At 45.3% G+C, this 14,548-nt stretch overlaps 2 protein-coding genes across 2 annotated transcripts; one reads left to right on the top strand and one right to left on the bottom strand.

Moving 5' to 3' along the window:
• Positions 1-1,324: 1,324 nt before the first annotated feature.
• On the bottom strand, positions 1,325-7,114 carry LOC128425026 (AN1-type zinc finger protein 5). Its single transcript, XM_053411510.1, has 6 exons — positions 6,876-7,114; positions 4,042-4,226; positions 3,760-3,904; positions 3,557-3,660; positions 2,995-3,123; positions 1,325-2,864 (listed from the first exon to the last, which is right to left on the bottom strand). The coding sequence occupies exons 2-6, from the start codon at positions 4,196-4,198 to the stop codon at positions 2,716-2,718; spliced, it is 684 nt and encodes a 227-aa protein (XP_053267485.1). The 5' UTR covers positions 4,199-4,226; positions 6,876-7,114; the 3' UTR covers positions 1,325-2,715.
• Positions 7,115-8,584: 1,470 nt separating this feature from the next.
• Positions 8,585-12,144, top strand: ccnb1 (cyclin B1). The gene is made up of 9 exons (XM_053411134.1): positions 8,585-8,740; positions 8,965-9,090; positions 9,734-9,868; positions 9,956-10,144; positions 10,229-10,387; positions 10,476-10,712; positions 10,797-10,937; positions 11,247-11,357; positions 11,457-12,144. The coding sequence occupies exons 1-9, from the start codon at positions 8,720-8,722 to the stop codon at positions 11,559-11,561; spliced, it is 1,224 nt and encodes a 407-aa protein (XP_053267109.1). The 5' UTR covers positions 8,585-8,719; the 3' UTR covers positions 11,562-12,144.
• The last annotated feature ends 2,404 nt before the right edge of the window (positions 12,145-14,548 follow it).

Raw genomic sequence — 14,548 nt, 5'->3', positions numbered from 1 at the left:
CATGCTTGTCGGTTCAGGTGAGATGTGGATCCCCCCCCCCCCCCCTCTCTTTTAATATTGTGTAAGGAGTGGTTGCTCTGTGGGGGGGTTTACACACGTTCATAGATATTACTCCTCTAAAACGTCCCATCTCTCGATCTTAAAGAAAGTTAAAATATTTCTGGCTCCGCCCCATTATCCAGATCTCAGCCAAAATAGAAATTGAGAACACAGAGGTTCACATTTGATATTGAATTTTATTTTATGTTTGTCTTAACCAGTTTCATTTGTTACTTGTGACTGTATGTGGACATTATGCCCCCTAGTGGTTCTTCTGCAACACAAATGTTGAAATGGAAAATTCTCTGTAATAACACAACTACACAAAAAGCATCAGAGTATTTTTATGTGAGATCTGTTTTTTTCTTAAAATCTAAAAACGAACTGTCTGTTGAACATGTGGCATCAATTTGGATTTAGGGGCTGAAACCAAATAATTAAAAAAAGGTTGACGTCATCAAACCATTGTGACAAAGACGTTTTATTCAGTGTTGCACATCTTCTCTACAATGTTTGTGTGAGGTCACATTCTGGAGAAGTTCACCACACAAACTCTCTCCTGCTTTGAAGTAGCAGTCAGATGATCACAGGGTCTTTATATAACCTCACCACTCAAACCAATAGATAGATCAGATAGAGATAAGATAGTTCTCAGCCTGTTGGTCCCTCAGCCTCTGTGTGATACACTGAAACGTCTTTAGTGTCACGCATTCTTACACAGTCATGGTCCCCAGAGGGTAAATCCTACTTCACTGATCCCCGACTCAACCTTAAGGGATGAAAAATATCTTTAGATTCTCAGGTATCCTTTCACCCAACTACAGACATGGTACGATCCAGGATGTATCAGACTCAGGAGGAAAGAGTCGTTCTCTTAGTCACCATGTGGGAGGAGGGAGAAGATCAGAGTCCTCAGAGGATCTTCAGAGCTCTGATGGAGTCCAACTTCTACAGATCTTCATGGGAGGGGCTGATCAATGAGTTCACTGTGTGTGTGTGTGTGTGTGTTCCAGTTTAAACGTGCACCCCTCACGTGGCAGGTGTCATATCTGACCTGAGGCCACGCTCACTGCAGCAGATCCTGTTTCCCTCCAGATGCACGAGGCACATGGAGTCTGACAGTCAGCAGCAGGTACGTGTCGACTTCCAGGAAAACAGTTTATGCATCTTTTTAATAAACTTATTAAATTACTTATAACACTTTTACTGAGAGACAGTGTTTAGAAGCTTTACATGAGCAGAGCTCCACAGAACAGAGGTTAAACGTCTAATCAAGAGTCATCATACAATTTACTCTGTACTAATGGAAGATTATGCGCACTGCAGTATATAAATAAAGATGTTTGTACAAACTTGCATAACTAAAAGGATAAAAATAAACAACACACACGAAGCAGCCAGACCAAAAAATCATCAGAAATGGTAAATTATTAATAACCTACGTCCACAGGTCGTTCACAAGTCACCGCGACACACAACCACTCGGCTTCATACGATACTCACACACCAGCCGACGACATCTACTCCCACAAACACACACTTCTTGTGTTTGACACACGGCACACAGCAGGCCAACACTCCCCATGTGGTGAATCTGTCAGCTCACATTAAAAACTGATAAACATTCAATAGTGAAGTAAATTAAAAATGAAAAGATTAGTGGAGCTAAACATTTCCAAAGGCAAGAATTAATACAAGTGTAGGCTACTTGTCAGACAACAACACACAGCATACAAATCACTTTTCTGGATAACAACAACAAAACAAAAAGGAGAAAATAAAACAACGCTTGACACGTTTGGTTATGTGACTTCAGTGGATGGTTTTTAAAAAGCAGAAATCTGAGTGTCCGCCACCCCCCCCCCCCCTCGAGCAAATCACAGCATTCAGTCCAGTAACGACGGGAGAAGAAGGATTTCACTGCCACACTACATCATGATCCTGCAGAAGGGAAGAAGAGGAGCACTAGCCACAGAGTCTCGCTTTATTTTGAAGTCCCAGGCGGGTCGGACAGGTCGGGAGTCCGGCAGCACAGAGAAGCGTTTTTCACTCGGATAATAACTTACCAGGAAGCAAAGTCCCACCAAGTCAGGAGCGTTTAGCTCTGACCTCCAAGAAAAAGAAAATACAACCAGAGGGAAAGAGGCAAATGTCCATTTTGCTACTCAAGCCAGCAGAGAGCAAGCGCAGCGGCCGAGCTGGTCCAATCAGCCGGCAGCAGTAACAGTCAAGAGGCCAATCAGAAGCCTGGATGTGTCCGGACGCTTCCCGGGCCGAGGTCACGTGATCGCAGCCCGATCACCACGGACCGGACACACATCAACAGAGCTTCTCTAAAGGGAAACAACGGTTTTCTTCAGCGGTCTCGCTCAGTCACTTCTCAAAACATCGAAACTCCCACCCACACTGAATCCTCACACACAATATTTACTTGTTCAATACAACTCTTCAAATCTGTTAGACTCACACACCCCGAACAACAACAAAGCTGAAAATACACGTGAACTTCCATGCGCGGGGGGGGGGGGGGGGGGGGGGGGAGAGTCCTGAATGTGTTACAAGCCAGAAAAGAAAAAAAGAACGGATCCTTCAGGGAGAAGGTTTGGGCTCAAGTCTTTTTTTGTTTTTTTAAATCCGATCCACTCCCAGTATTCAAAGTCAAACTGAGAAGCCTCCTCATATTCTCTGGATCTTGTCAGCGACGCACACGGGGTTCTCTTTGCGGATCTTGGCGGCAGCTTCGGCTTTGTAGTCGTACGGGCAGTTGTGCTTGTCGGAGTAACGGTGAATTCCACAAAACAGATTCCCACAGCGGCAATCGAAACCTGAAACACCACAAGAGTCCAATCAATAACCAGGACACACACACACACGACTGCCAAACAATCACTAGACCCAGACACACTGAAGCTGGGGTTAGTGGCAATGACAATAAATCATTTATCGGTGTCTCACCTGTGAGGCCGATCTTTTTACGGCACATGAAGCAGCGTTTCTTCTTGGGTTTCTCGGGCTCTGGGGTTTCGGACTCGTCACTGCCAGCAGTGGACGGGCCGGAGGATGAGACTGTGGGTTGACTCACCACTGGAGACACACAAGAAACACACAAGACTCAGGGAAATCGGTCCGATAGGAAGCAGTTGTAAACAGAGAAGCTTCCTTGTATATGTGAGTAAAAGAGAAGATGAAGGAGTTATAGATTCTAATACTGGAAGACAGAGGTTCTTCAAAGTTATACATGAAATAATCTGACGGAAATGTTTCGGTCACGTGTGGTAAAACAATATCTGTCCAGGTGCTTTAAATGCAATGATTCCAAGAAGTTGTCCTACTCACATTTACAACTTTGTGTCCAATGGCCAAGTCACAGTCAGCGATATATAAGTAAAAGGTGTCTCAGTATACATTTTTATTGACAGTGAAAACAAACGCTAAACAGGAGGGTTTTATTTTCCTGTTTGACACAGTTTTCAATTAAATGTCACATTAATGTCTGTCATCAGTATCTGGCACCAACCTGGCTCTGTGAGCTCTGTCCTGCTCCCTGAGGCTCCTCTCTCCTCACAGGAGAGGCTCATCTCCGTCATCTGCTGGGTCATAGTCAGGGCCGACGAAGCCCCACTGTGAAGGATACACGCAATTAAACTCAAAATATCTATAAAAGAGGAAAACAAATGAATTTAATTACATTAATTATCATGCATCCAGCTCTCTTCTCACCTGAGCGCCTCGGCGGCGACAGCCTCAGCGGCGGCGGCTGCCTTGGCCGCCTCCTCTGCTGCAGCGACCGCGGCGGCTGCAGCATTGTTCAAAGTGGCCTCTAACCTCTGGATGGCCGACGCCTCAGCTGAGCCACTGCTGCTGCCTGAGGGAGGAGATTTCACTGCATGTTACAGTCAGACACAGGGACGGAGGCAGTGCAGCTGCAGACAGAGGTCACGACTTGTCTCCTACATGGCCATGGAAACTACACAGCAACCGGACAGACACAGCAGGTCTTACCCATAGAGCTCAAAGAACTGAGTCCTCCATTGTTCTGTCTGGACAGGTGTTCCTTGTGGCACACAGAGCACATGCCATTTGTCCTGGGGTTGCCAAAGAAACCACAGCCAGTGGCACAGAGGCTAGGAACTGGGCTCTGATTGGTCTCCTGGGCCATAGTGATGTGTGCCGCCTAGTGAGCTGACCTGGAGACACAAACAAACATGCTGCAATGATTAATGTTTGTGTTGACACAACCACGGGAAGTAAATCAGACTTTAACTGTGCAACAAGAGACCCTGTTCAAATATGCATCATTGTCTAAAGACCATTGGGGGGGGGGGGGGGGGGGGGTAAGACAATTCTGTTATTAAAAAATGATGGTCCAGGTAGTCATAATTAAGGGATAGTTCACCGAAAAGTCATCAAATTCATCCATTAACACTTCACCCCCCCCCCCATCTGCAGTGGTGAGTAGATGATTTGTAAATTTTCCATCATTCATTTATTTTTCGGTGAACTATCCCTTTAAACGTCATTGATAAGTTTACTATACATCATCTGCAATCATCAGTACTGTGATACTCAATCAGCTAAACACAACACAGGTGTCAACAATCAAGTACTGAGTCAGAAAATATTGATGCTGCATAGAAATGACGAATCCACAAACACCTGTTAGTTCACAGCTCACATCAGAATCAATACTTCATAAAAAAAGACTCTAAATGTTAGTTGTGTATCGGTTGAAATAATTTGATATCATCACTGGGTCCTGCAGCCAGTATCACTCTGTGCCGTCATAACATGGAAGTGTCATTTCACCCGGGGCTGTAATATTTGTGCTCGACTACAAATCACAGCCTGACTCCCCTCAACACGCTATTCATCAGCAGGTAGTGATATTAACAGCTTTAGTGACAACTCATAATCACTGAGCCGTTGACAGATATTCACATCTCATTTTGGCTGCTTCACACAACATTAGCACGCAACCCAGCTATCAGTTAGCAAACAACACTGACCGATATCAACCCTTTAACAGACTCACAGGTCGTTGAATCCATGTGAAGAGCTTTTCCACATAATTTAACTTCTCCATTCACAATAATAAGTAGAGTCGACCGATTTCAAGATTCAAGGCGATTTATTGTCTCTCCAAAACACGAGGTACATCAAAGGGAACGAAACTAGTAAAGATATTCTTAGTATTATTGGATTTAAGTATTATAATCTACCTTGATTCAAGTTTACTTGGTTGTATTTGTGTTTTGAAAGATAAAATAACGACCCATCTGTCTGGGACAAGCTGTATTTAAGACTGAAGATGTGCAGATATCATGCACGGGGACAGATGTTGTTTATAGTAACTTTTCATTGCATGTATTTGTTTGTTTGACTTGGACAATGCTCATTAATCAACAGCAAGATTACTTCAATCACGCCAGGGCCACGTCAACTGGTTAATTTCCATCTGATGTCCCCGGCCTAAACTTAAAATAAAACACACAGGTTCAATGCACAACAATAAATAACAACACAATCTGCACTGGCACCAGATTGCAGGTCTTGAGACGCTGTCACATGAGTCGTGGCTCCAGTGAGGCTCCACAGGCTGCAGCTTCACGTGGACGTGTGCGTGGTGGTGGCTCTGTCACAGGGGAGCAATGTGACACTGATCTCACGAGTTACCTCCACACAGCCCGGCTGTAAACACGTCTATTTATAGGGGGCGCTGCAGGGGGTCGGGGCTGGGATCCTGCACGTGTTTGTTATCCTCGTCATGGCGAAGGCTGCGACGTCCCACAGTGAACGTGGAGCGAGCAGATTGTGAGAAAAGTCAACACAACACCTGTAGATCGAGATCGAACTCGCTCCCTGCTGCCAACACGTCGTGTGAACCTGTAGCATGCTAACATCCCCCCGAGGCTACATAAACACTAACTTCACTTCCGGTTTAGATCTGTAAAGTCCCCCCCCCATCCCCTGCATCGCCGCTGCGGTGATAATCTGCAGCTTCCTGGAAAACACTGGGCCACAGCCGTGTCACTCCCACAAATCAACTGAGTCATGCTAGCAGGCTAATGGCGACAGCTAGCGGTGCTTCCTCAAACAAAAAAAAAAACTCCAACACGAGTCCGGGTTACGCGGACATTAAAACAAAAGTTATTAAAGTGTTTTCTACCAAACAGACAGACATCTTAACTTTTAATTCAACGGGTGGTTTGGATCAATAGCTCGCATGCTAACGACTGTTAGCCCCCCACAACAAGCGAGCAGATTCTCGTGATCCCTGCTAATGGTAGCATGCTAGCAGGTGTTAGCTTCAGCACAAAAACTGTCGCCTCCTGCTTTGTCTGGTCTTTGTTTCTCCTTCAGTCACGAACACATCACTCAAGTTGATGTTAACTTACAACAAACCAGCTTCGCCACGATTAAATCCGGAGTTAAAACGCGTTTATCACAGTGACTAGGTGCTAATGGCTGCTGATGCTAAAGTGTTGATTTAGCCACTAATGTACAAACAACACGAGCTTGTTTACAGGTGTCGGTGTTCGAGGATTAAAGTAGTGAAGTGCTGATCGTCTTCTTTATTCACTTCCTGGCTTTGTAGTGGATTTAAGTTAGGAAGCTAACTCAGCTAGCTGTTGTGCTTCTTGATTTACAGCCTCGCAGATGGTCGAGAAAAGTTTTCAGCGACACGTGTTGACTCAATGGATTATTTATTTAGATTCACGGTTCTTCTGTAATAAAACATTGGACTAAAAAGCGACTTAAAGATCGTTCAAGGTTTAACTTCTCACTCCGGAAACTTGTGCTAGCTGCCGATGTCTCCGTGGAGCCAGAGAACTCACCTTCCTGCCGCAGAGAAACGAGCTGTTGTCCTCCTCACTCGGTTCCGAGGAAAGTTCCGTGTGGACCGGGCGGATCGGACTCACTAGGGCCGTCTAGGTGGGTCTGTTTCTGCCTCTTCAGGCCACACGGGCTCCGCTGGATGTTTTCACAAACGTCCTCTGACGAGGAGCTGGAGACTGTTGAGGAAACATCCTCCACATCCGGAGAGACTCCACGCGACCCACTGCGCATGCTCCGGGCCCACAAGACACCTGTGCGCATGCGCGGAGGAACCAGGAACCAGGAGAACCGAGCCGGACCTCAGGAAGAGCGAACTCCCAGCGTGGCAGCGGCAGATCGGGGGGGGGGGGGGGGGGGCACCTCGGGACAACAACTACACAAAGTGCCACTGATGTGTTGTGGCAGCTGCCTTGGATGCCACTCTGTAGAAAGTCAGCTGCCTCTGGTGTCACACAGGCCACCACCCTGTCTGAGGGCAACATGTATTCAATGAGATATGTAAATACTGGTTTATGAAAGTTTACTAGTTAGTTTGACAGATCTCGGACTCGATATGAATCATGAAAAGCTCCACCTGTATCAGATCAACATGCACGACCTTGGACTGTATTCCCAGTATCAGCTACAGTGGGCCTGATACTGTATCTGAGTAAATTGTGATAAACCAAAGGAAAAATGTAAAAATGTTTAACCCTTGCCTTAAATTCTGCACAAGATGGTGAATAACTTCATGACAGCATTGATGCACAGAGATGTCACGGCTCATGTAGAAGTTTATTGACGTCAACGGCACCAAGGTAGATGGAAATACCTCAGAGGAACAATGTTTTAGTAACTCTAGGATCAAACAAACATATCTATTCTCTCTGGGCTGATAAATGTATTCAGTGTTTTTGTATTACAAGAAAGCAAAGAGAGACTCACACAATTTCCAATTGCATATAAACCATTTACAGATTTATTTACTCTCAAAGGTGGACTTTGGGACCAAGGGTTTTACTTATGACTGGATCTCACAGCTATTCTCCACGGACTCTTAGTTAAATACACTAACATCCATAAGAACATTTAAAATAGATGTATTGTTATTCCTTCAACTTAAAAATATTTGTTGTGAGTTATGAACTTCTATAAACAGTGACCAAACAGTGCATATACTAGACAAATGAGAAACAAAGCTGTAAACAACACACAGATACTGGCCTACTACTTTTAAGAAGGTTTTATTCTCCTGTCTACAGTATTTATATGAATTCAGTGAACTGACAATGACACCATGGACAGCAATTTGATACATATTTTTAAAATATATAAAATATACTTTTTATCCACATTAGCATATATTAAGTTAAATCAGCTTTATGCCTACGAACACACACACACATACACACACACACACACACACACACACACTATACATCGATAAATATTTAATAAATAAATATAATATATGTTCCTAAGAGAACATAGTATAAGCAACATAAGAACGTGTTAAATTTACATTTACAAGAAAAATAAATAAAAATAAAAATTAATTCAATTAAATATGCCTCCAGAATCCTTATTATTATTATCACTATTATTTTATTATTCTAAGAATTAAAAAAAAAAAAAATCCTCTAAACCGGAAAAGGAAGTGAGAATGTCTCACGAGTAGTCGTTGTCCGAGGAACGCATTTGAAGCAGGTGCGCTGGACCAATCAGACGCCGGCAGTAATCTGCGCTCAGCCAATCAGCTTCCAGAGAGCGAGGATTTAAACCAGGGCTGTGCATTTCGAAAGGAAACCGCATCATTCCCCTGAACGAGTCTCCATCTTTGAACGAACGAACACACATCGTGAAAATGGCTCTCCGTGTTACCAGAGTAAGTTATTTAAATCTTATTATAATGTTCCTCATCTTTGTTACTTCCGGCTGAACTTCGCTGAAACATTCAGAGGAAAAGTGGCTGTGAAGTTTTATATATTTGAGTTTAAATCGTCTCGGTGGGTTCTGCTCCTCCGGTTCTCCTCAGTGATCAAATTCTAACAAAATCCTATTGACGTGTTAATTCTCATTTAACTCGTCTCTTCCGGTGTTTCTGTGCAGAACCGTTTGGCCTCCGCCAGGACCGAGCTCCCCGGGAAGACGTGCTCGGTGACCGGGCCCACACTCAAGCCCCGGGCGGCCCTCGGTGAGATCGGGAACGTCGCAGTGAAAGAGGTGCAGAGGAAGGTGAGCACGCGATTTAAAGTTTCATAACGTTTATATAATATAGCTAATGTCTGTGGGTTCACATCCGTCAAATGAAGCAGCTGCAGAGTTTCTAACGCAGAGTCTCTACTTAAATCTGCAGCACAACAATGCTAACGCCCTAAAACCTTATATCTAATGTATATTCATGTATTTCTAAGTGCTCTTCAAGCTGTTGCATGTGAAGCAGTCATGTTGTGTTTGAGGTCATCAGCTTCACTCAAGACCTAAAATGGTGGAACAATAGGAATCTGCCTATGCATAGAGGGCCACCACCTTTTTAAAAAATGCACCCACTGTCATTTCAGCTCATAACATGGAGTCAAGTTTTTAACAATAGGAAATTGCCTATTTTAACACTTGGGAGCATTCCACAGGAAACCAGCCAGTGTCTTTGTCTCAGTGTAAATGACTGTTAGCTAGAAGCAGTTAATTTCCCTCAAGGCAGAGCAGCGCCTGTAAAACCAACAGAGCTGCACCAGGTTGAACATTTCACCACTTTGAAGAATAAACAAACCTTTAGTCTGAGCTGGAGTTTAATGTAGTTTGTGTGTTTGGCTGTGGCAGAGTTGCGTTGCCACATTTCTCCCCTGATTTAAAAAAAAAATCTATCCCTCATTTCTAGACCGTGAAGACCGAAGCAGTCAAGAAGACCAGAGTGGTTAAAGTGGAAAAAGCTGCACCAGTGGTTGAAAAACCAAAAGCACCAAAAAATGTTGTTCCCGTTAAGCCGGAGGTTCTGGAAGTGCCAGAGGTGCAGGTGAGTGCCCAGAGCCTCTTTCCCCATTAAGACCCAAACGACTGCTGGGTGTGGTGTGGTGGTTGATCTCCTGTTTCCACCGTGCAGGTTCTCCCTGAACCAGTGTCCCCCTGTCCCATGGAGACATCTGGCTGTGAGCCTGGCGACCTCATCCAGGCGTTCTCAGACGTCATGCTGGAGACAGCCGTCAGGGACGTGGACGCAGACGACTACGAGAACCCGATGCTCTGCAGCGAATACGTCAAAGACATCTACAAGTACCTGCGGCTGCTGGAGGTAAGAAGCGTCCAGGTCTCAGATCAAACTCCATGTGAATCTGCAGCTCTGCTTTGGTTCTAACCCAGAGTCTTGTCTCCTCAGGTGGAGCAGGACGTCAGGCACCATTACCTGGAGGGCCACGAGGTCACCGGTAACATGCGAGCCATTCTCATCGACTGGCTGGTGCAGGTCAGCCTGAAGTTCCGCCTGCTGCAGGAGACCATGTACATGACTGTGGGAATCATCGATCGCTTTCTTCAGGTGAGGAGTGAACCTTCACACTGCTTCCCTCTGCACAGCAGGAAGTGTTGGTCTGTTTTTACTAAACGTGTAAACCCGTCTCCTGCAGGACCACCCAGTCCCCAAGAAGCAGCTGCAGCTGGTCGGTGTGACCTCCATGTTCCTCGCTTCCAAGTACGAGGAGATGTACCCCCCAGAGATCTCCGACTTCGCCTACGTGACCGACCGGGCCTACACCACGCTCCAGATCCGAGACATGGAGATGACCATCCTGCGGCAGCTCAAGTTCCAGCTCGGCCGCCCTCTTCCCCTGCAGTTCCTCAGGAGGGCCTCAAAGATCTATGAGGTATCTGCATCTTGGCCCAAAAGAAACTAAATCTAACAGATTAGTGGATGTTCTATAAGAACTGACATGTCTGTCGTCCCTCAGGTGACCGCCGAGCAGCACACGCTGGCTAAATACCTCCTGGAGCTCACCATGGTCGACTATGAGATGGCTCACTTCCCACCTTCCCTGTTGGCCAGTGCTGCTTTCGCTCTCACCCTCCAGATCCTGGATGCTGGTGAATGGGTGAGCGTCTACTTCCAATGCTCTTCTAGATTTCTAAACCAGTGTAGAAATGAGGGAATTTTTATGAAAAAGCACCAAATCAATACACTTTTTTTTTTTTATTGTCCCTGTACTAAAGGAAGCAGTATGTCAGCTTAAACACTAACTATCAAAGTAAAACTACACAGAATCACTTCACTGTTTTCTTGTGAAGAAGGCTGTAGTTTAAGTTTTGTAAAGTTCACATTTTGGATCGAGCTCTCCGTACCTTAGAGTCTTAACTTCTTGGTGAACCCTTCCCTGACTCTGGACCATGTTGTGTCTCCTCAGGATGTGACACTGCAGCACTACATGGACTACACAGCAGAGAGTTTGATTCCTGTCATGGCGCACATTGCCAAGAATGTTACGAAGGTGAACGACGGGCAGACCAAGCACATGGTGAGTGGCTCCTCCAGCCAGACTGGTACTCTGCTCATGGACTGAAAAGTTAAACTTTGACTCTTGCTTTTACATTCCTGACCCTCTGTTTCCCTTCAGGCCATCAAGAGCAAATACTCCACTTCGAAGCAGATGAGGATCGCCAACATCCCACAGCTCAAGTCTTCTGTTGTGAAAGAGTTTGCCAAGCGGCTCCCACAGTGAGACGGCGGCTTCTGGCATCTTGTGCCAACTTGTACATTTGTAACTTAAGCATTTTTTTTTAGCGTGTCTGAAGGATCAGCACGCAGAGGACCCTGATGGCGGTTTGCCTGTTTTAACAATCGGATTTCACGTGGTCTCCGGCCGACTCTTACAAAGCACGCCACACGTTTTCTTTGGATTCATGATTTACGCCCCGTGAGCCTCAGTCAACCAGTGACTAATGCTACAATTCACTAGTTTCACCATGTCTGTTCAAAACGTGGCTCATTAATGCACTACTCTGTTTGCTGACAGCTTTAATTTGGCGTAGAGTCAATCCTGACACATCTGCACTCAGACTGTCACTTAGCTCCACCTCCAGCAGTCTTATTCCACCGTGTCACTTCCTGTTTGATCTGAAACGTGTGGCGTGCTTCAGAGGTCGGCCATGGAGGGATCCTGGGGCAGTCGTGGCCCAGTCCTAATCTTTTTTTAATGTTATGGTCTTAATGTGTGACAGTATGTAATATGTACAGCAATACTTTTTAAATGATTTTACTTAAATGTGTTTCTTAAAAGCATCTATTAAATGGCTCTGACCAGACTCTTGCTGCCTTGTCATGTGTATGGTTCACCACTAGGGGGTGGTGCACAACCAGAGTTGCTGGGCCTTGATGGTCAATGTGTAAAGTTTAGCTTCAGAGGTTCAGGTTGAACTGGGACAAAACTATTAGCTGAAACTCTGCAGGGGACAGGGTTAACAAGCAACTACTGTCCCTTAGCTCTTGGGCTTTTGAAAAATTAACTTTAATAACTCGGCTTTGTAAAACAAAACCTTTAATTTTTTTGTAGCATGATATTGAAACTACCATTACTCATTTGCCACTAAAGATGTCTCCATGGCAAGTTAATGCATTTCCTCCTCGACTATTTCACTTTAAGTAATTATGGATTTCTCCAAAGCTCCTACTTTACTAAGATTAAACTTTAATCACTATCTGAAATGGAACTTGCTGAAACCTGCAGATGGTTACAAAGGCTGTCCACCAGAGGGCACTGACGACTTGACTGTCATTATTTGAAATTCACCAGTGAGGAGCTATAGTCTTAAATATCCTATATGGGACTTATTGTTTCCCGCAATGCATGATGGTCCATTTTGCTCTAACAGTTTTAAAGAGAATTCAACAATCTAAGTCTAAAAGAAACCTTTGCAATTTATTGAGGGTTTTACTGCCAAATCTATTATGGAATACAGGAAAACTAAATTATTGAAGCATAGTGGATTTTTTTTTTTTTCGCAATTCTAATTGCAAGTGTCTTAAGGTCTCTCTCCATGCTGCCCATTAGTGTACTTGTCTTTGTTTGCACATGAATTTGGGAAACTCACATCCTGTGTAAGGTCTGATCAACTTTGACCATTGCCACATGAGGAAAATGGGTTTTATTAAAAACACTTGAGCAGCTTCGGTTCTATTCAGGATCACAATAACAGATTGTCCGACCTGGAGAAGCTAAATGGAATTCAGCCTCGTTGCTCCGGCCTGCGAGCGAGATCACGTTACGCTGAGTTTAAGGGTTTTTGTTCTTTTGATTTCCTCTCAGCTCAATTTAAATTCCATCTACGTCGACTACATCCGGAGACAATGTGGGATAATGCGTCGCCCCCCCCACCCCCCCCCCCCCCCCTTCTCTTGAGTCATGGTCTTTAATACTTGTCAGGACACATGGAGATCTCATGTAAGCTGCCGGCTCCTCGCAGCTTCAATTACATCACATCAAGCCACAAGTATTTAAAGCTAATGGACAAAGCAGAGTGGGAGCTATTATCACTTTAACCCCTTCACAGCTGAGACCCCGGGGGGAGGGGGGGGAGGCAGGCCCCCTCTATCCCATCCTCACACCCCCCCAGGGGGGAGGACCCAGAGAGCCCTGCTGTACACGACCACCTGCCATCTGCATGACGTCAGTCTGTGTCCATCAGCGGGGTCGAGAGGTCGGGATCACTCTGTTCAGACGAGAACACAAATCATCTGCAGCTGAAGGGGAGAGAAACAACATGCTGGGAGTTTGTTCCCAGTATGTTGAGAAATGTGACCTGGGAGACCAGTGGAGCTTCAGTGTCTGAGGCAGAGATGCAGCCAAAGGATGCTTTGATATGTTCAGACCTGGTGCTCCACACGGCCCTGGAGTGTGAGTGTGAGCTGAGCCCCTCCCGTCCATCCATCAGGCTCTCGCTCTGTTGTCTCCCACTGCAGACACTCCATGATTAGTCCTGGTTATCGTGGAGCGCCGGGCTTTTTCAAGGCACAGATCAGACTGGGAGTTCATACTTGGAGGCTGAGGTCATGACTGGGCAGCCGGGTCGGTTTACAGGAGAGATTCCTCCTGCGTGGGGCTCCGGGCCGATCTCTCGCAGCTGCCTGGAACACAACCCGGCCTTTCTGACAGGGATTCAGACGAGTGACATTTATTATGATGGAAAATTGAACGTAGGGATGAAGGAGCTCGAGAAAACTCTGAAACACTGAAGCTCCACTTCCTGTGATGCTTAAATTCACACAAATTACTAAATGAGCTGGTGTGGAGCCATGAAAATAGATCTGGGATTTCCTCAGTGACAGAACTACGTCAGAGAGGTTTGCCTCCATGAGTTGAATGAACGTTAAGTTGGAGGAAGTCAGAATATTGGATTTCAAACTCTCAGTGTAGAGCACATACCACAATTAAATTCCCTAGATCCAGATTCTTATTTGAAATTTGCACCAAATTGCACAGACTCTCAAATTTCTGTCCTCTGAACATTTCTTATTGTTTTCATCCACAACCTAAATGTGGAAAATGTTAAATAAGGTGAAAAAACATCCTGCATCCGCCCCCTGACCTGGATCTGCACCATAAACCTTCCACCGGGCTCTGGTTGAAACCCGTCCAGTAGTTTTGCAGGACTCGTCTTTATAACAGACAAACAACAATGTGCCCCCCCCCCCCCCCCCCCCCCCGTGCAG

This window comes from Pleuronectes platessa, chromosome 19, assembly GCF_947347685.1.
Source record: "Pleuronectes platessa chromosome 19, fPlePla1.1, whole genome shotgun sequence".
NCBI lineage: Eukaryota > Metazoa > Chordata > Actinopteri > Pleuronectiformes > Pleuronectidae > Pleuronectes > Pleuronectes platessa.
This window is presented reverse-complemented; position numbering and strand designations above follow the sequence as displayed.